The sequence below is a fragment of the Nematolebias whitei genome, chromosome 14 (assembly GCF_014905685.2).
Source record: "Nematolebias whitei isolate Nwh7 chromosome 14, NemWhi1, whole genome shotgun sequence".
Classification (NCBI taxonomy): Eukaryota; Metazoa; Chordata; class Actinopteri; order Cyprinodontiformes; family Rivulidae; genus Nematolebias; species Nematolebias whitei.
In genome coordinates, this window is record NC_056511.1 from 32,081,558 (window position 1) to 32,102,103 (window position 20,546).

General features: G+C 40.1%; 1 protein-coding gene across 1 annotated transcript in view; it reads right to left on the reverse strand.

Annotated features, from left to right (window-relative positions):
- The window catches only part of LOC119420098 (transmembrane protein 164), a 30,221-nt gene extending 11,791 nt beyond the window's left edge, over positions 1-18,430 (reverse strand). Inside the window, exons 1-3 of the mRNA XM_037687469.1 lie at positions 17,863-18,430; positions 4,972-5,021; positions 1,206-1,285 (exon numbers count right to left, since the gene is read on the reverse strand). Coding sequence (XP_037543397.1) covers positions 1,206-1,285; positions 4,972-5,021; positions 17,863-18,300 — 568 coding nt within the window. The 5' untranslated portion in view covers positions 18,301-18,430. The remainder of the gene's footprint in view (positions 1-1,205; positions 1,286-4,971; positions 5,022-17,862) is intronic.
- Between the last annotated feature and the right edge of the window lie 2,116 nt (positions 18,431-20,546).

Genomic DNA, 20,546 nt, shown 5'->3' on the forward strand with positions numbered 1-20,546 from the left:
TCTGGAGGTTGATATTAAAAATGCCAAAACTATGTACATATTCAAGAGGATGATAAAAATTTGTTTTTTAAAAAAATATTAAGTATAATGTGAGTTCATAAAAATTGTTTACAGTTGATCTTATATTTTAACTAAGTTTTTTTTATTATTTTTTACTTTTTTATTTTTTTATAAATTCATCTTGCTTTTGTATAGTAATTTTGTTTGGAATATATTTTGGGGACAAGGGGCAGATATTATAAGAATTCATTCTTCTTCTGCTGCCTTTCATTTTATTTCTGTGATTGTATATCTTTTTTCTTTTCTTTAAATTGTATTATATTTGTTGTTTGGATGAAATGAAATGGATAAATAAAACATACATACATACATACTAGTCTCTATTAATCTGAATAACTGCTGCAGCACAACAGGTTCAGTCCATCATAGTTTCTTTACAAACCCCCTCTTAAAATAATAATTAATATTAAAAGTACATAAAATACCTAAAACAGAAAGCTGCAAAAAAAGTTTACTTCAAGTGGACAGCAGCATCCACATGGTGTATAAGTGCTGAATCAGTGTATGAATGCTGTTTTCCATGATTGATGACCTCTCTTATGAGAGTTAATTGGTAACATGAGAAAACACTGTTCTCATCACAGAGGCTTTGTTTTGGTTGTTTTCAGTGTGGAGACCTCTTAACATCCCTGTTGTTCTGCTGTCATTTAGCTTCGCTTGTTTGGGCAGACAACACAAAGTGACGACATAAAAGGCAACAAAGTGGTACCGCAACGTGTGCTTTTATCCTGCTTCGGCTGCTTACAGTCAAGGAGAGACAACAGCGTTGGCATTTTAATGCTACAGGTCGTCTTTTCATCAAAGGCTGGATTTCACTCTGGAACCAGCTGCAGGATCATAAATGTCACCTGCCTCAAGTCTTACCTTCAACAGGCTCAATATGAAGAGGATTTAAACCAGAAATAATTAGATATGGGCATTAGAGCTTCACAAATCACCCCCCCCCCCCAACCAAAAGTCTCACTTGGGCCTTTTATCTCCTTCTCACGTTTGTGAAAATTCAATAAAATTCAATGTGAACTTAAGTTCACATTGATGCAGGAATTTAAAATAAAAGCATTTAAAGGATTTGTGGTTCATGGCACATTTTGTTGGAGAGACAGAGATAATTCTTTTTGTTATGATCTGAAACAGAAAAAATAAACACTGTCTACTTACCAGTCTGGTGTTGACCACAGGGAACATTAACGCCAGTAAGGCCCCATTCAACATGTGGACATGCAGCCTGAAACACGCAGGAACATGGCATTAAAGAAAAAGAACAACACAGGTAGGAAAAGAAAAGATGCAACCAGTAGCCTTCTTTATGTTTTAGAATCAGTTCCTTGTTGGAGCGATGATGGCAGAATGTCATGTGACCTGACGTTTTCTACGAGCCGTTTAAAAACAGAAAAGAAAGTTGCTCTCATGATTCAAAACTAATAATTGTTCCTGGCTTCTTTATCAATCTGGAGTATAACAAATATTCTTTAAGCTTTGAAAATGCACTTTTTTACTGTAGAGAGCCTCAGAGAGCCCAGCTCTGTTAAACTTTGGACCTGCACACTTTGACATATAAGCTGCTTTTTTTGTTAAATGAGCCACGGCGACTGATGTGACAGCTAAGGTCACGGGGAAAACAGAAGAAGTGTGGAAATGTCACTTCAGATGCACCCAGCTGTCACTCCTCCAAGCCTCTCTGGATGTTTCCTGAGAAATGCTTCACTTCATTCAGGCTCTAACTCACCACAGTTGTGGGGCTTGCACAATAATTAAGATAAGATAAGTTAGAACTTTATTGATCCCGCAGGAAATTGTTGTGCGAGAGTTTCAATCCAAAGGAACATGGAATCACACAAGATATAAAAGATAACAGAGAATAAAAAAATAACATCAATTAAGTTATAAACAGGTCAGGTGCAGACAGAAACATTAAAGTGTTTATTCTAGTACAGGATTAATTTTATTATCCTATGTGTAGAAAGGGGGAGGAGTTGAAAAGTTTGAAGGACTTCCTGTGTTGTTCTGTGGAGCACCTCGGTGGTCTCAGTCCACGGCTGAAGGTGCTGTGGTAAGAGTCCAGGGTGTCATGCAGGGGGGGGGGGGTGACGTGTTGTTCAGGATCTGGAGCAGTTTCCTCTTCATCCTCTGCTCAGACACCTCTGTCAGAGACTGCAGCTCCACTCCCAGAACTGAGCCAGCTCTCTTGATGAGTTTATCAAGTCTGTTGGCATCAGCTTTCTTCACCCTGCTGCCCCAGCACACCACAGCGTAGAAGATGCTGGAGACAAAACATCTGCAGCATGGTCCTGCAGATGTTAAAGGACCCAAGTCTCCTCAGAAGAAAAAGGCGACTACCCTTTCTTGTAGAGGGCGTTGTTGTTAGCTGTCCAGTTTATTGTCTAGGTGAACCCACAGGTACTTGTAGCAGTCCACAGTGTCCACCTTAGTACCCTTGATGTTGATAGGGCTGGGGGGGCTGTTCTTCTTCCTGTAGTCCACCAGCAGATCTTTAGTTTTTCCAACGTTGAGTTGCAGGTGGTTCTGTCCACCACACCTCTGTATTCAGCTTCCTGATCACCAGTGATGCAGCCCACAATGGCAGAGTCATCCAAGAACTTCTGCAGATGCAGGATTGTGAGTTGTACCTGAAGTCCGAGGTGTAGAGGGTGAACAGAAACGGTGACAGGACCGTTCCCTGAGGAGCCCCTGTGCTGCTCAGTCTGGCGTCTGAGGTGGTGTTCTGCAGCCTCACATACTGTGGCCGACCTGTGAGGTAGTCTCTGATCCAGGTGACCAGCGAGTCATTCACCTGCATGTCCAGGAGCTACTGCAGAGTAGAGCAGGTCTTATGGTGTTAAAAGCACTGGAAAAGTCAAAGAACATGACTCTTACAGTGCTGCCTGTAAGCTCTGCGCAGCAGGTAGATTCAATTCAATTCAATTCAATAATACTTTATTAATCCCAAAGGGAAATTATTTTGTTGTTGTAACTCGTTATCCTCATTTCATTAAGAGATGTTATAGATGCTGATGGCTCTTGTAAAGGTCCATCCCTCAGTGGATCCTAAGAAACTGGCTGCAGATGCTGTCCGATCCGTCCACCCAGACTCGGCTGGCCTCTCGGTTCCCCTGGACTGTAGGACCACCTGAATGCTGGCCAGAACTCCTCCCAGCAGTCTGCCAAGCTCCTCATAGCTGCAGACAGCCAACTGTAGGTGCTGAGGGACGATCCTGTCCTTCCGCTGTCATGAGCCGTGTTTCCTGCTAGTTCCAGGATCTCAGTGGTCAGGCACTCTAGCACAGTTGGCAGGTAGATGAGAATGCGTCCACATAACATCCTTTTCAACTCATTTGAGAGTTGGGATCATAGTTGAGATATTATTTGAGCTTTTGAGATGTTAATCAGCTGCTGTTGTTGTAGAAAACTGCCTTGTTGCCATGGTTACGCATCATAACAAATGTCCAAAGCCAAAAAAAGTCTCAGTAAAAGTCCTTCCAGCTGCACAGCATCTGATACCAGAGGAAACAATCATCCAAAAAATATGATTTACATCCAGAAAACCAGGAATTAAAGTTTCCAAAAGCAAAATCTCAGAATGAAAGCAACAGATGATGGCGTCATCAACTCCAATGCATGGCTGGTATGCAAACTGGAGGGGGTCCAGGTATGGTTGCACACGTTCCACATTTTCACACCACATTAGCACGCCTGCTAAAGGTTTCTTCCTCATGAGGGAGTTTTTCATTTCCACTGTCACCTTCATGCTTGCTCAAGATGAGAGTTCTGCGATGGGAGTTCAATTCAAAGCAGTCTGCTCCTCAGATAAATAATGTTAAATTATTATTTTTATATAAGAATGTTTCTGTTCAGTGCCCTGAGGTGACTTCTGTTGTGACTTGGTGCTATATAAATAAACTGAATTGAACTGAATTAACAGTAGCACAAGTTCTGCTGGCACCCTGTTTGTCAACAGCACCGGTGGTGGTTGTTGTTGACAGATCTGGTATGATGTTGCTTAGATGAACTCGCATGTTGATTTTGACAATAATGTTTTACATCGGATGCCCTTCCTGACACAACCCTCACCATTTACCCAGGCTTGGGACCAGCACAAGAGATATACAGTACTGGCTTGTGCTCCCTTGTGGCTGGTTTATACTTGAATGACTCTACTGAACTGAAATCACCATCATCCTCTAATATAACCATATTTGGTTACAGGAAATGTAAATGAACATTTTCAGCTGTCTGCATTTACAGCCAAGAGGTCACTTTTATATGTTAATGAAACAAAAAATACTGTGAAGGCCCTCTTTGTTATTTATGTACAAATAATCTACTGAAATGTGTTTTTCCAAGGCCTAGGTTTTTACTGGGCAATAATAAAAAGAAATTCAGGTAAATGTTAAGTTACTGCTTGAATTGTCTCTCTGTAACTCTAAACCACGCACTGTTGTTGTTTTGTGTGGCCTGCAGGAGCAGAGTACGCACTCTACTTGTATTTATGACAAAATCTCACTCCGTGTTGGCAAAAATCTTTTATAAATAATTAACTTCTCTGACCAGAGGAGCTTTATAGGAGAGACTGGGGACTCAAACAAAGCCGTGGTAATAAATAATCTCTAAAATCTCAATTTATTTTGCAAAATTCTACAAGTAACAAAATATAGTAATTGTTTTTTTTAAATGGAAATAGGAATTCATTTGAACAAATTTGAACATCTGCTCAGAGGCTCAATTAAAGTCAAGACTATCTTTTATAACTACAGGCTCTTGTGGCAGCTTTATAGTGCATGTGGATGACTTAAGAGCCCAAAACAAGTTCTTATACAACTATAAGCTGATGCACAAGTTGAATTCTGTGCTTACAAAGATCATTTGAACAGAATATACATGCTGAGATGAAAGATGAGGAATAAAAGAACTCACCTAAACACAACCATGGCTGTTTTACATGGCGGGCAGGCCAGCAAAAAGATCTGTTACAGATAGCACAAACAGAGAGAGGGAGAGTCAACCACAATGTAAATCCATTATTGAACTGCTTACAGGCATTAAGAGCTGCCTGCTTTCAGTACTGAAAGTACAGAGATAGATAAGTGTGTATGTACTATAATAAAAACAAACATTTAGGGGAAAAATGTTTCATAAATATCTACTTATGCAGAAATTAAGAGACAGACAAACAATTCAGACACAAAGCAACACTTTGCAATAGTTGTCAAAGGCTTTTACGGTTTAAAGTGAAGGTCAGTTTGAAATTAGTTTCTAATCTTATTGATTGCAGAGGATGAGTTGCACCAAACGGATGCTCTATACCCTGAATAAAAATGAAACCACAGACAGCTCAAAAGGGGCCGTCAGTCCTTCTCAACAAGAATATCTGATGTTAATGTCCTCTGTGCTGACGAACATTACATATATTAGCTATACAAGAAAAAAGATTGAATGAATAAAGGAGAAAAAATAAAATGCTAGGTATTTTTATCGGATGCTCCGTGGTTTTAATGTTGATTCTACTTTTATGAAAACGTTTTATTGAGTCTCTTAACTTTGACCCTCATCTGTTAGTTTGGACTTTTGATATGTAAAAACAGGAACCAACTCTTGGGGATTGTGAGGATGTGCAGCAAAGCTGCTGGCATTGCTCTACAGAACCTCACTGACCTACACAAGGAGAGGTCAGTGAACAAGAACAGGTTGATTCTGGCAGATCCTGTTCATCCACTTCATGGTGAGCTCAGGTTGCTTCCATCTGCTGTGGGGCGGCTGTGGCTGAGTGGTTAGAGCAGTCGTCCTCTAATGCGAGAGTTGGGGGTTCGAATCCACCAGCAGTCACATGCTGAAGTGTCCCTGGGCAAGACACTGAACCCCTCAGCCTCTGAAGTGTGTCCCATCAGTGTATGAATGTGATCTAAAGCACTGATTAGTCTCATTAGAATGATTTGTTCAATTAGCTTTGTAGAGATCTAGTAGAGTGCTGTGTGGATGGGTAAATGAGGCACAGATTGTAGTGTAAAGCGCTTTGAGTATCTTGAAATAAGATAGAAAAGCACTATATAAATACAGTCCATTTACCGTTTACCATTTATCTGGATGCAGGTATCTGCTGCTCAGATGTAGAACAACCAGACTGAAAAACTCATTCATCCCTGTAGTGATCAGGCTTCACAACGAACAGTGATGATTTCATGTACTGTTATTTAACATCTCAATGTCTTGAGTAGTACAGATGTTTTGTGTGCCTACTTGACTGTGAAACAAATTGCCCCTCGGGGATAATAAAGATTCTTGAACTCAAACTAGACTCCTGCTGTGGGATTGTCCGGTTCTCTTGGTGAATACATTTAAAGAGCTAGAAAATACTTTGATTCCTTCCAGGCCTGGTACAAAATACTCAACAACTAACCACAGAATACACAACAGGAATTTAAAAGGTACTGGAGTAGAGCGTAGAACTTAACAAATATTTTCTGTGAATACAGAATTTAACATAAACACAATTGTATTGGACGGACGGACAGATGGACGATCGGTCGGTCCAATACAATTGTGTTCATGTTGAATTCTGTATTCACAGAAAATATTTGTTAAGTTCTACGCTCTACTCCAGTACCTCTGAATTTCTGTTGTGTCGGTCGGATGGTCGGACGTCCGACCGACCAACCGTTCGTCCGTCTGTCTGTCCATCCTTCCATCATCTTTTACCCACTTCTTCCGTTTTGGGTCACACAATTAATTTTGATAATAAAAAAAAACAAACATTTTATACAACTTGCTCCTGTGTCTATGCGCCATTCAAAAAAACAGGTCTCTCTTGTAAATGAGTCCTTGAGTCTCACTGAGTCTAACCTGTATAAATAAAGGTTGAACGAAAAGAAAAAAGAAAAAGAACAACAATTCTTGATGAGAACTGTAGTATTGCACAAAGACATGAAAACTCAAATGAGCTCAAACATAACATTTTGACATTTGGAGTGAAAATCCCACGACAACAGTACCTCTTAAAACATGCAATATGTTAGACAGGAGATTAAGTTGATTTCAAGTTGAAGAGCTAGAAGCAGAAAAAAAAAGAGCAACTGAAGTTGCATATATTGTTACACTTGATCAAATAAAGATAGTAGAGTAGATGGACCATCTTATTGGTGATCATTGCTCTCCTTAGCTCACCGAACAGTTTGCGATCAAAAGCTGCAAATATAGAGCAGAACAGAATATGCTGCATGTGAACAACTAAATGAGAAACCAATTATTGTTATATCCTGATGCATGCTCAATTATTGTTATCTTTACCGGTTAAAAACAAGAATAATGTTGAAAAGGTGCTACCTGCAGACCATTAATCATGGCTGAAGCTTTCATGAGATGTTCTGTGTTCACTGTGGTCAGGACGTTCTGTACAAACAGTAATCTGATGACTGGGAGCTTGTTCATAGCTTTGCAACAAAGTGAAGATGAATTTAAGCTGCTAGGTATTAGTGTTGCCACAAAACTTCTGAACTCTGTTTCCATGGCAACATTACAAATGCAAAAGTGTTGTTCAGAGAAAGATACAGAAGATACATATGAACAGGAGAGGCCTTCAGTTGAGAATGATGTTACTGCTCTTGCTAACAGGTTGGCTAACTGTATTATTATGATAATAGTCAGAGCTGCTTAGTTTTAATGAAAAACCAAAGATGGGATTGGCAGGAGAGGGGGTTAGAAAAAGGGACCTTATGAAAAGGATGGTGAGAAATAAACTGTCATCATTAAAAGCAAAAATCAACAGAAACATCTTCAAAATCCCATGTTAAGTTAAATGTTTTTATAGAAAAAAACTAGAATTTCTGTCATGACAAATAATCAACATGTTCTAATCCTTCATGATCTAATCTCATACCAACCACATCTAGTCTACAGTTGTTCTTATGCCTGTAAAAAAAGACTGACAGTAGCTCTGAACGTAACAAAGGTGGGACTTGTGAACCCACAATCCAACAGAATCCAAATAATTTCTTTGATGCAAGCATTTATTTTAGGATGTACGTGTGTGTTTGAGTCAAAACAATGACATGATTTTTGAACATGAGGAGGACGGAGCTGTGGACCCAGAGGAGGACAGAACCACAGAGTCAGAACCTCTCAGACAGAGGATCATGAAGGAGATAAACAGTCTGAGTCAGACATTGAGGACTTTGTTGATGAAGGGGGTGACCATGATTTGTTTTAGAAGAGGGAGAGAGCACCCACCCCCACTAGGAGGTCTGACTCTGCTCAGAGGAGGGGGTCCAGAACCACTCTGACTGGGCCAGTAGAACCAAGCATCAGTTCTGAGCTCTGGACAACAGAGGAGGATGGGGATGTTGACCCACAGGGTGGACTAATGGAGGAAAACAACTTTTTTAAATTAACGTAAAATAAATATTTTGTTAATAAAAAAAAAGTGTTGAAATAAAAAATAATTTAAACTAGATATTTTTATTTCAGGCTGAGACAGCTCTTAAAGACCGACTAGGTTTTTTTTGTGGAAAAAATATTTAAAATAGTATTTTAAAGCAGTTTAAAAAGTTGGTTGATGTTCCTCCTGAGGAACATGAATAGTCATAAAGTTAAAGGGTTAAAACAGTTTTATTGAAATGTACAAAATATGAAGCTTTGTATGCTGCTCTGTTACCTAATCTTAATTTACTTGGATTTTCTTGGGAATAAAATAATCTTGAATGAGATATTCTTAATTTCTATGCATTTCACCGGAGTGCTTTTGTTTCATCAAGAAGCATTCAAGGTTAAATATTTCATATTTTAATAACATTAGGCAGTGTAGACAGACATTTTACTTGCCAACAAAAACCTCAAGGAAAGCAAATCTAGTAGAATAACTTCATTATTGTTGGATGATGACAGAATCTACCAGCAGTCACATCGAGACGCTCATCACTTCTCAGCGAGCTGAACACATTTCTAAGTTTCCAGCGGAGGGGAGGAGGAAAACAAAGAGCAAAAAGAGAAGCTGAACAAGTGTCACGGAGCAGTTATGAAATCTGAACGGAAAGGGTTGCTGCTTCCAGGTAAAGCTAGTGTACAGGACTTGTTAAATTATGGATATTTTACATGCATTTAGAAGCAAACAAAACAAAAACAAAAACGAAAACTATTCATAGGCCCAATTTATTTTTAACTAAATGTTTGACTGCCATACTGTGAAGAAGTGTTTATTTTTACCATTTAATACAAATTTAAAACCTTTTTACTCATGTTAAATGTTAAATCAATGTCTTATCAAACAGCTAACAGACAGTTACGTCACAGCATGTTAGGTGCACAGTGCATGTGGAAAAACATTAGGTAGGTGGGATTTGTGGAAAAAGTTACTTTTTAATATATTCAAGCTTAACCAGTTGGAGATTTGTTGAAGATAAAACAGCAGAATTTGACTAATTTATGTTTTTTAATATCTTGATTTTAATGCTGTTTGAGTTTTTAGAGTAATTAACAACCTGATAATAGAGTATGTGTTGGGAGCAACTCTCAGTCACCAGTTTGAGCATAATATCTATAAAATTAACTGAATTATAGTCATAGTTGTATTTTCTGGAGTCAGTTGGCTGCAGCAGCCATCTTGAATTGGGTTGGCAGTTGTATATGTATATCCATTAATTTTTTCCTGAAAGTTCAATACAATAATTCCAGTGGTTTATGAGATGTTTTGTGATTGACTGACTCCAACAGTTAATAACAAAAACTGAAACAAAGATGTGCTTTCTGTTTCTGTCAGCACTCAGTCTGTTGGAGATCAGTCTCAGCTACTAACACGACAAATTTGTAAAACTGAGAACAATTTTGTGTCTTTCAAGGTCAGTTATCATCTTGAATAGGTTTGACTCCAAAATTAATCAGTTGTAAATGCTCAAACAAAAACTACTTTGTTTCAGTAAAAGTAACTAGTGGTTCATGAGATATATATATATATATATATATTTTTGGGGGGTGTGGTGGCGCAGAGGCCAGAGAAGGTGGGCCTGTAATCAGAAGGCCGCCGGTTCAACTCCGGGGCCTCCACTCTCATTTGCCCCACTCTGGGCCCTTGAGCAAGGCCCTTAACCCCCACCATCTGCTCCCCCAGGTGCTCTAGATGTCAGCTCTCTGCTCCACACAGAGGGCTGTGGTAGCTCGGTGGTCTGTGGTTGTGTCAGGAAGAACATCCGGCGTAAAAACAATCGCCAAGTCTTCATGTGAGTTAGTTCGCTGTGGCGAGCCCTGAAGAAAAGAGCAGCCGAATGAACAAAAAAAAAAAGAGAGAGATGTTTTGGTAACAGATAAACTCACACAGATTTTGATGTGAACATTATCGTCTGCCTTCAACGGGTGATAATAAATCTGAGCATGAGAGGACATCTGTAAATAATTCAGGAGTTCTCCATCATCTCAAGGCTCAACCTGCTTTCTTATGACGCCGCACAACTGACTGGCAGCTGGATGTTGTTCCTGCACCAACGAAAACACAAATAACCCCCCCCTCCCTTTAATAAGGTTAAAATCCAGTCTTATCTGAAGGTGTGACAGACTGAAACTAAATACAAGCATATCCATGTTTTATTTCTGTAGCTCTTCTGCCAAATCCCAAAGTTATATAAAAATATATTCAGTTCAGTCATTTCTGATCACAAGAACAAGGAGTTACAAATTCACCCTAATAAACACAAATAAACTGTGAAACCACAATAACAGCAATCAAGCAGGAGCAACCTAACTTCAAGGTGACCAGAACCGCACGTTTTATGGGCGGACCCAACTTTCCCTTTCCATTTATAGTATTTACTTATCACTGGAAAAGAACAGTTTATTTTAAACAAAAAAACATAAATCCTACTAAGCTTTAAATGATAATGTTGTTTGCACAGGACAATCGGTTTGTAGACAGACGTTTCTAATAACTGATAAACGTTTCCTTTTTACAAGTGGAGTCATAAAGTGAGCTGCTTCCTGCCTTATCTGAACCGCTGAGTCAACAAGATGTTCTGCTGATTGTTTTTATTACAGTTGATACAGAACGTGATGTATTTAACAGTTGAGCAGTGATAAACTGAGTAAATATTTGTTGAATTTAAACTTATTACAAGGATAATCTATAGGTGTGTCCTTAAAAGCTGTGACAGAAATTCCAGAAGCCCGATCAGGAGGAGAACGAATCATTTCCTGCAGGACTTCTTCACTGTTAGCCCAGCTGTTGTCTGCTTTAAATACCCTGGATGTTCAGACATGTATGAGGTGGTCAGGTCTACATGGGATGGAAGTCCACATGATTTAGAGACATAAAGGTCGAGTGGGTTCCACCTGAAGTCAGACAGGATATAAACACCACATTATAGACACTTCCTTTATTTATCCGTACAACTGTTCATATTTATCAGCCAAACTCAGCATTCAGATTATCTTTAACCAAAAGGACAACCTCAATCAGCTCAGGACAAGAACAAATTCTCCCAACCTGTCACGACTTATCGCACATGGAGACAAAAATAAAACAGTGAATGAGATGCGTCTCCTTTTCTTCTTGCCAAACCTACAAACATGCATGCTAAGTCCCACATATGTGCACAACTCTTGCTCAGCGCGGCGTCTGCTCTTGATGTATTCGTGCGAGGAGCCCCACCCGTAGCTCGGGCCCAAATATGTGACGATAAACTGATGAGTCGGACGTTTTCTCTGCAGGAGAACTGTTTGCTCTCAGGGGGAACACAGCAAACGTCCGTGCTGTCAGGTTTGAAGGGTCTGCTCGTGATTCTTCACACCTTCAGCCGAGCTGTTCCTGCTCTGGGAGAGCCAAGGCTACACTTGAAGCAGGAGCTCAGTGCATCAAACATCACTTCCTGCAGTCCACGGAGGAGTTTGGTCAGAACTACAATTTAAAAACACTTCAGCAAACTGTGCTTAGTAATATCCAGCCTTGATCGCCTGCAGCATTTCAAGGCAGTTTTAAACTGAGATCATCTTGTGGTGAGATTTAACAGTTAATACTGTTTCAGTCATTGCTTGAAAACAATGTGTGACCTCGAGCAGATATTGAGTGGTCTTGTGAGCTCTGTTAGCACTAGTACGTGCTGTGAAAGATTGTGAGCTACTACAAGACTGTAGCATTATGTAATTTCCTGTAAAGACTGTCATAAACTCACAAAGCTCTGAGAACTGACTGTACAAGGTTCTGCACGCCCTTCTGGGCAAGAGGGGAAATTATACAGGAAACGACTGTTCTCAAAATATCAGGTGTCACATAAACTCATTCAAAGATGCCCGGAGGCATGAGTTGTCGGGAAACACTAATAAAACTGCACCGAATCCTTGATTAATGACGAAAACACTACATTTTCAGCTTAACTGATTGAAGCAGCCGATCTCACACTTAAAAACCTTATTTTTGCAGCTTCGTGAATGAATAATGTGTAAGCTATATTTTAGTATGTGAACATGCTGCAGCTAAGTGATGGTAGTGATGGCACGTTTTTGGTGTGTAAGTCTTTACAGAGTCAAACATATTAGCCATTCGTAACTTCAATAAGTTGCACATAGCTAATATTGAAACTAAAACTAGTTGGAGGAAGCACAAGACAAATGTATTTCTTACAGAGTAAACAGACCCGGAAAAGAAAACAGCAATTAGTGCATCTTTAAGGAAGTGTTTTGGGATTTGAGAAGCTATGAAAACAATTTAAAAAGAGCCACCACACCCTAACACTACATCAGAAGCTTTATGAATCATACAGTGAGTCAGCATCAAGCTGAGGTGTGGTGTAAGGTATACACAAGATTTATATTTCATACGAGTGTACCCACTTCTTTATCACCTTGCTATAAGCTAAGAAACGCCTCGGCAGAATTTAAGAGTTTAATCACTTCTCGGCGCACACGTACAACCCTGGATTGGCTGATGTGTTTATTTAGTATCCAAGGCGTCAAGAAAAATCCTCAAAACAAGTAACGCTGCCGGTGTGTTAAAAGATTCACCACGTATTAAATTTCATTCCAGTTCTCTTCTTGAGAAATACAAGCAAAACACTACTGAGCCTAAAAGCTCCACTTGTTATACTGAACAGTCAAGCTCCAGTTTTTCTTGTGACATCAACTAAATTAACACCTGGGGCCTAGTTTACATAAAAATAAATAAATAAACTGCTGCTTTTTTACACTGCAGTGCTTTCACATTTCAAACGGAGGTTGGACCACTAGCTTGTACTGTTTCCTTTGTGGTCAGATGAAACTATTGCAATGGTTTATTATCTGGGTGTCCAAATACTTCCTTAAAACGTCTTCTGTTGATCCAAAATGCTGCTGCCAGAGTCTTAACTGGAGTTACTGGGAGAGATCATTTCTCTCCAGTTTTAGCTTCTCTTCACTGGCTCCCTGTCAAATTCAGAATAGAATTCTAAATCTTACTTCTAACCTACAAAGCTCTCAACAACCTAGCTCCATCTTATATTACAGATCTTATTGTTCCATATTTTCCTAACCGAACACTTCGCTCTCAGACTGCAGGTTTACTTGTGGTTCCTAGAGTTTCCAAGAGCAGAATGGGAGGAAGATCTTTCAGTTATCAGGCTCCTCTCTTTTGGAACCAACTTCCAGTTTCTGTACGTGAGGCTGACACATTGTCCAGTTTAAGACTGGGCTGAAGACTTTCCTTTTTGATAAATCCTATAGTTAGGGTTGGCTTGTTATGCTGCTATAGGCTTAGACTACTGGAGGACAATTTGAACTATATTAAAAAAATGAATAGTTACGAATAAATAGGTATGAATAGTTTGCATTTGATATTATTTCTATCTTAACATGATTCTCCACCTGCCATTGTGTATCTGTTCCTCTCAAACCCAGCCAGTTGAAGCAGATGACCACTTGTCCTGATCCTGGTTCTACTAAAGGTTTCTTCCTCATGAGGGAGTTTTTCCTTTCCACTGTCACCTTCATGCTTGCTCAAGATGAGAGTTCTGTGATGGAGTTAAATTCAAAGCAGTCTGCTGCTCAGATAAATAATATTAACTTATTTTTATATATGTGAATGTTTCTGTTCGGTGCCCTGAGACGATTTCTGTTGTGACCTGGCGCTTTATAAATTGAATTGTTTCTGGAAGCAGGACAGAGGAGCTGCTGTGTTCTGCCCTCACCATCGTTTTACAACCCCTGGAAAACATCACAGAATCAGGATGTTCTTTCACTTATCTAATTTTGTATAAAACACAAATTACTATAATTTTTTTAAATTCAAAATTTCTGGTATTAAGAAACAATAAATATAATTGCTGTCATTTGCCTTATTAGATCAAGTAGAGGAAAAAGATGTGGGCTCACTGTGTAATTTGCGATTCTAAACCAAACAGCAAACTAAATCTATTCGTCTCCTGACATGCAGGCCCTGACATGAGTGTGCATGCAGGAAAAGACACAGGAGGTGACATAATTGCACCTTCAATAAATGCCAAAGTCTACATTAAAACTGGACGTTTTTCTTATGTCACTACTTAAAAAGATGTTTACGGAATATGACTTTATTTTCAAGATGATAATGCAGTTTACCACAGGGCAAAGGACATAAAAAACTTTCTTTCAAGAACAGTTACCGTCCAGTAAATCCACTGGTATCTTTTACACTATTAATTTGGTTTGAAGTGGTGAAGGAACTAAAAGCAGCCAGATACAGGTTCTCAGATGGGCTGCCTTTGACTCAGAGTTTATTCCTAATCAAACTGATTCAAGTTTTAAAAAGGGGTCAAACAAAGGAATAACTGCATATTGCAAGATACTGGATAAGAACTGAGCTTCCAGACACGACAACAAAAATATGACTTAGAAAATGGTAGTTTTAGATATTTAAAGTTATGACAATACTTCATTTCAAACGCACTGACAAGGCATATTTCAGAGCCCAACGAGATAATTCTTTTTACTGAAAGTCCTAAGTGCCGCAGCAATAAAAGCAATTAGGGTACTCGAAAATGGCTTCAATCTGACCCACCAATACTGGAGGACTGGTTGAAAATGGCAGAGAAAACCCACAAAATGGAGAGGTTAACATTTATGCTGAGGCTGCAAGTTGAACTCTACAGAAATTCATGGGGTAAATGGACTAGATTCCTTGAGGACAATTAGTTGGCGTGGTCCGGCTCTTAGCCCTGAGAAACTACACATGAAGCGTAATCCTGACTGCTCTCTCATACCTGTAACTTTGTTTATAACTTTTATAAGATTGTGATTATTATCTATTGCAGATATAAGTTGGTTCTGTTATGATGACAAAAAGATAATCAATAAAAACTAAGTAAAAAAAATAATTCCTTCTAGAAAGACGTAATGTCAACAACATGGCCTACAGATGGTGCTGATCTTAATCCAGTTCAAAATATCTGAGAAAAAGGAAGCGAACAGTCAATGACATGGCTCCAACCTGCAGAGCTGATCTGGGAACAGCAACAAGAGACAGTTGGGAGCAGATTGATGAAGAGTAGCTTGTCATTAGTTTGGTCAATGTCTCAGAGAATTCAAGTTGTTTACAAAGTCAGATGTGGTGCAACAAAGTACTAAAAGGGCAGTTTTCTCATGATTCCATTGTTTTTTTCCTGTGACCAACTATATATATATTTTTTGTTATATCTTAATGCCAGAAGATTGGGATTTTGAAGGGAATATTAGAGTTTTGAGTCTGTTACATTTTATATTATATAGAAAATTAAAACAATTGAAAGAACATCCTCCAGGAGTGGTGATTTAATAATTTTTGCCAGGGTTTGTATTTCTTCATGCTGTAAATCATCAGCAGGTCTGTGGTTGTTATATTACCACTGATTCACTGCACTCTGTATAATAAATGCATTACATTTTGATATGATGTGACCTGCCGCCTGAATCAAGTCCACAAAGACCAAGAAACCAAGTTCTGAGAAAAAAGTTAAACAAGTAAATAGATAGTTCATTAAATGTCCTCACTTGTGCAAAAAAAAAAAAAAAAAAGAGCTCAACTCTAATTAGTTTGAAGAGCTAATGGCTAGTCTAAGCAGGACCGAGACTAGAGTGGACAGCTATCGTCTTAAAATATTCAGGTTACTTCAAAGCAGTTCATTTAAATGCTGCTTTATAAACTTTTACAACATTGTTATTTTAGCATTACACAGTTATTCTGGCAGAAATATAATACTTTTCCAGACAAGGGTGCTACAGCTAGCTGCTGCTGCTACTTGAAGTTGAAAAAGAAATGGTAAATGGACTGTACTTGTATAGCACCTTTCTATCTTATCAAGACACTCAAAGCTCTTTACGTTGCAATCTGTGTCCTCATGTATCCATTCATACAGCACTCTACTAGATCTATACAAAGAATAATCAGAGCTTTATCACATTCATGCACCGATGGGACACACATCGGAGGCAATGAGGGGTTCAGTGTCTTGCCCAGTGACACTTCAGCATATGAGTGCTGGTGGAATCGAACCCTCAACTATCACAATGGAGGACGACTGCTCTAAGCACTCAGCCACAACCGCCCCATAGGGACAAAAAGAAAACCTATAATTATATGTATATAACTTTAACAAGATAATGGTGACTGCATTTTGAGAATGAAGTTGTTTTAAGATGGCAGCAATCTACTTATGCTACTATCTCACTAGTATACTAGTATATCTTAGTATCTCTCAATCAGTCCATCCATTATCTTATCCGCTTCTTCCTTTTTGGGTCACTGGTGTCCAAATCCAGCTATCACTGTGTAAGAGGCGGGACACACCCTGTCTCCAGTCCATCACAGGGACACATAAAGACAAACAAGACAAACAACCATTCACTCTCACACTCACAACTAGGGACAATTTAGCATTACCAATCAGTCTAACATGCATGTTTTTAGTCTGTGGGAGAAAACCTGGAGAAAACCCACGCGTGCACGGGGAGAACATGCAAACTCCACCCAGAAAGGGCCCTGGCCAGCATTTGATCTGGCGACCTTCTTACTGAGAGGCGGCAGCTCTACCAACTGACTGAGCCACCTATCTCACTCATGTCTCCCCAGTATCTCACTCTCCCCAGTATCTTACTATTACTTCCCTAGTATCTCATTAGTATCTCAATATTTTACCAGGACTACAAAAAAAATGCACCTTTAATCATAAATAATTGCACACCCAGCACCTACAGGCCACCTCAAGGACTCGAGACACTTTCTTTTCCTTTAAACAAGTTCAGAAACGCTCCAATGAGACAAGCTCTTTCAGCTCATCTCCAGGAAGCTCATTTAACTCTTAGTGTAAAAAATCAGTATGGTATTTATCCATAACTGATAAGTTCCGGGGCAGCACGGTGGTGCAGTTGGTAGAGCTGCTGCCTCTCAGCGAGTAGGCTGCCCCGGTTCAAATTCTTGTCCGGGGGCTTTTCTGGGTGGAGTTTGCATGTTCTCTCCGTGCATGCGTGGGTTTTCTCCCACAGACCAAAAACATGCATGGCTGATTGGTAACTCTAAACTGTCTCTAGATGTGAGTGAGAGAGTGAATAGTTGTTTGTCTCATTTGTTTCTATGTGTCCCTGTAATGGACAAGAGACTGTCCTGGGTGTCCCCCGCTCCTCGCACAGTGATGGCTGCATATGGACACCAGTGACCCCTGCGATACAAAAAGGAAGAAGTGGGTAAAGATGATGGATGGATGGATAAGTTCAGCCCAATACTCCAATCATTTAGAAAAAAAAAAGACTTTTAGGTCACAGCAGCCGACCTGATCTGACCCATAATCAATAGAGGTCTTAAGATCCTTTCACTGGGTGTTTTTTTTTTTACTGGTTCACACAAGTCATCCCTACCTGAATCATGGTCACGACATGGCAGGGGTTCAGCAGATAGATCACCGTCTTGGTTGCGAACTTGAACCCGACCTCCACCCCAAAAGTCATACAAAGAGCAACCAGCAACAGGTTCTTGCCCAGGCTGTCCTCCTTCGTTCTGACGCTGTCCCTCCCGACCACCCTGAACTCTTTCGAGACGTTGATGTTCCTGAGCGCAACGCCGATCTCCACCAGGAAGATGAGCACGATGAGCAGAGTCTCTACGAGCCGCTGCTGGGGCGCGATGAAGGCTGCACACTCGGGCCCCCCGTTGCCCTCGAACTTGGGGTCCACCCCGCCGTAGATCCAGTCCAGCAGGCTGTAGATGTTGTACCGGGACATATTCCTCTTGTCTTGTTGGAAAAGATACGAGCAAGATGGAATGTATGACGTCACACTGACCTCTTGGCGAAACATGAACAGAAAGATTTCCTCGTCTTCGTTCACTCGGCGGGTTGACCAAATGGCATGTAACCGTCAGCTTGACGTGATTCGGTTAGCAGTTAAATTGTCTCATGTAGACGGAAGCGGAACTTCAGTCAGCGACTGGAGGAAGCGGTTGTCAAGACTACCCGTGTGGGCACTGCTGCGAGCCTCGTCCCTCCTCTGGACGCCAAGCAGGCTAACGTGGACAGGCAAATTAGCCTCGGGGCCATTTCGAGCCTATGAACCTTTAGGTCGTATTAATTATTAAAGGAATCATGCTTGGAAGCAGCTAGAGGGAGGTTGTGGTCGTAAGTGTTACATTAGCACCGACAACATGCAGTTTGTTAGCTTAACTTCCGAGCCTGACTGAGCCGAAGAAGCAGCGCAGCTGCTAGTTTTGTTTATGAAACCCTGATTTTAGCCTCGCAGGTTGCTTGGAAATCAAAGTGCAATAAATAAGTCCACTGTTAATGTTCATAAATAACGTTACTGATGTTTTAAAATACAGCTTTATAGATTTTAAAAATCAAAAATTGCCTATTTAAACTTGGGTTTTGGGGGGGGGGGGTTAGTGTGCCTGCGAGAAATTACGGAGGTCTTAGATTTACAGTGATATCCCCGCCTTGTGTGACGCCGATGGTACGTTCACGGACAAACGGAAACTGATGATTTTCCCTTTTTTTTTTTTTTTAAAAAAAAACGTTTTTCTTTTGAAATACTACAGTACAAATATTTACAGTATATGTACATACTGTGAACCAAAATGCTGCATTTGAATATGTCAGAATTTGACAAATGAATTAAAATAACTTCTTCCTACCCCCCCCCCCCCCAAAAAAACCCCTCCAACACAAAATCAAAAATTTATTTATACATTTGATCAATTATTCATTCAAACTTTATTTATACATAAGGCAGCCATGAGGCTTATTATAATGTACAAACCTTAGTCTTGATGTAGAGGTTAGTTATAAGTAAAATATTTTAGGAAATCAACCTTTTAAAAGTTGATTTTCAAAGGTAAGTACAAAATGTAAATCAGCGAGGGCACCTTCACTGCTCCAATGAGATTTATGATAGTAAGAGGCCAACAACAAAACATTCTCATCCAATTTTAATCTGGAAACTCTAAAATATATATGAATTAATGAATTTCAGTCATAACCACTGAAATATTTATTTTGGCAATGACAGACAGCTCTGACTGACAGAATTCAACGTTCTACTTCTAACTATGGCAATTTGTAACTTGTCTAGATCAATTTGTAGAACAGATGAAAACTTAAGATTTTCAAACATTAGAGTTTTATTATTCCTATTGTTTAATTAGTATGTCAATTTGTTGATTTGGTTGGAGGCTACTTAACAGTTTATGTGATGACTTAACACGTTTTCAATCATTCAAAGTTTTGTTTTGCTAAAAAAAAAGAAAGCTAAGAGCAAAGCTGCAGGTCCAGATGGAATCAGCTCCAGGCTCCTGAGGTGCTGCTCAGATCAACTGTGTGGCATCATGGGATTTATGTTCAATCTGAGCCTGAAGCTGGGGAAAGTACCGCAGCTGTGGAAGACCTCCTGTGTGGTACCAGTACCAAAAACCAAACATCCCAAGGACCTCAGTAACTACAGGCCGGTGGCTCTGACCTCACATTTGATGAAGACACTCGAGAGGCTGGTCTTCAACCATTTGCGCCACCTGGTTAGGTCTTCATTGGATCCGTTGCAGTTTGCCTACCGGCCTGGCATCGGGGTGGATGATGCCATCATCTACCTCAGGCACCAAGCTCTGACCCACCTGGAGAAACCTGGAAGCACTGTGAGGATCATGTTCTTTGATTTCTCCAGTGCTTTCAACACCATCCAGCCAGGACTTCTGTGGGACAAGCTGGAGTTGTCAGGAGTGGATCACCACATGTCCCAGTGGGTACTGGATTACCTCACTGAACGCCCACAGTACAGTATGTGAGGATGCAGGGCTGTGTCTCTGACAGGTTGGTCTCCAGTATGGGGGTCCCACAGGGAACTGTGCTGACACCCAGAGACACAGCCCCTTCACCCTCTACACTGCAGACTTCACCATCAACTCCCCACACTGCCATCTGCAAAAGTTCTCTGATGACTCTGCCATAGTTGGCCTCACGATAGGTGAGGACGACTCAGAGTACAGACAGCGGACTCAAGCTTTGTGGACTGGTGCCAGCAGAACCACCTCCTGATCAACGCTGCTAAAACTAAGGAGC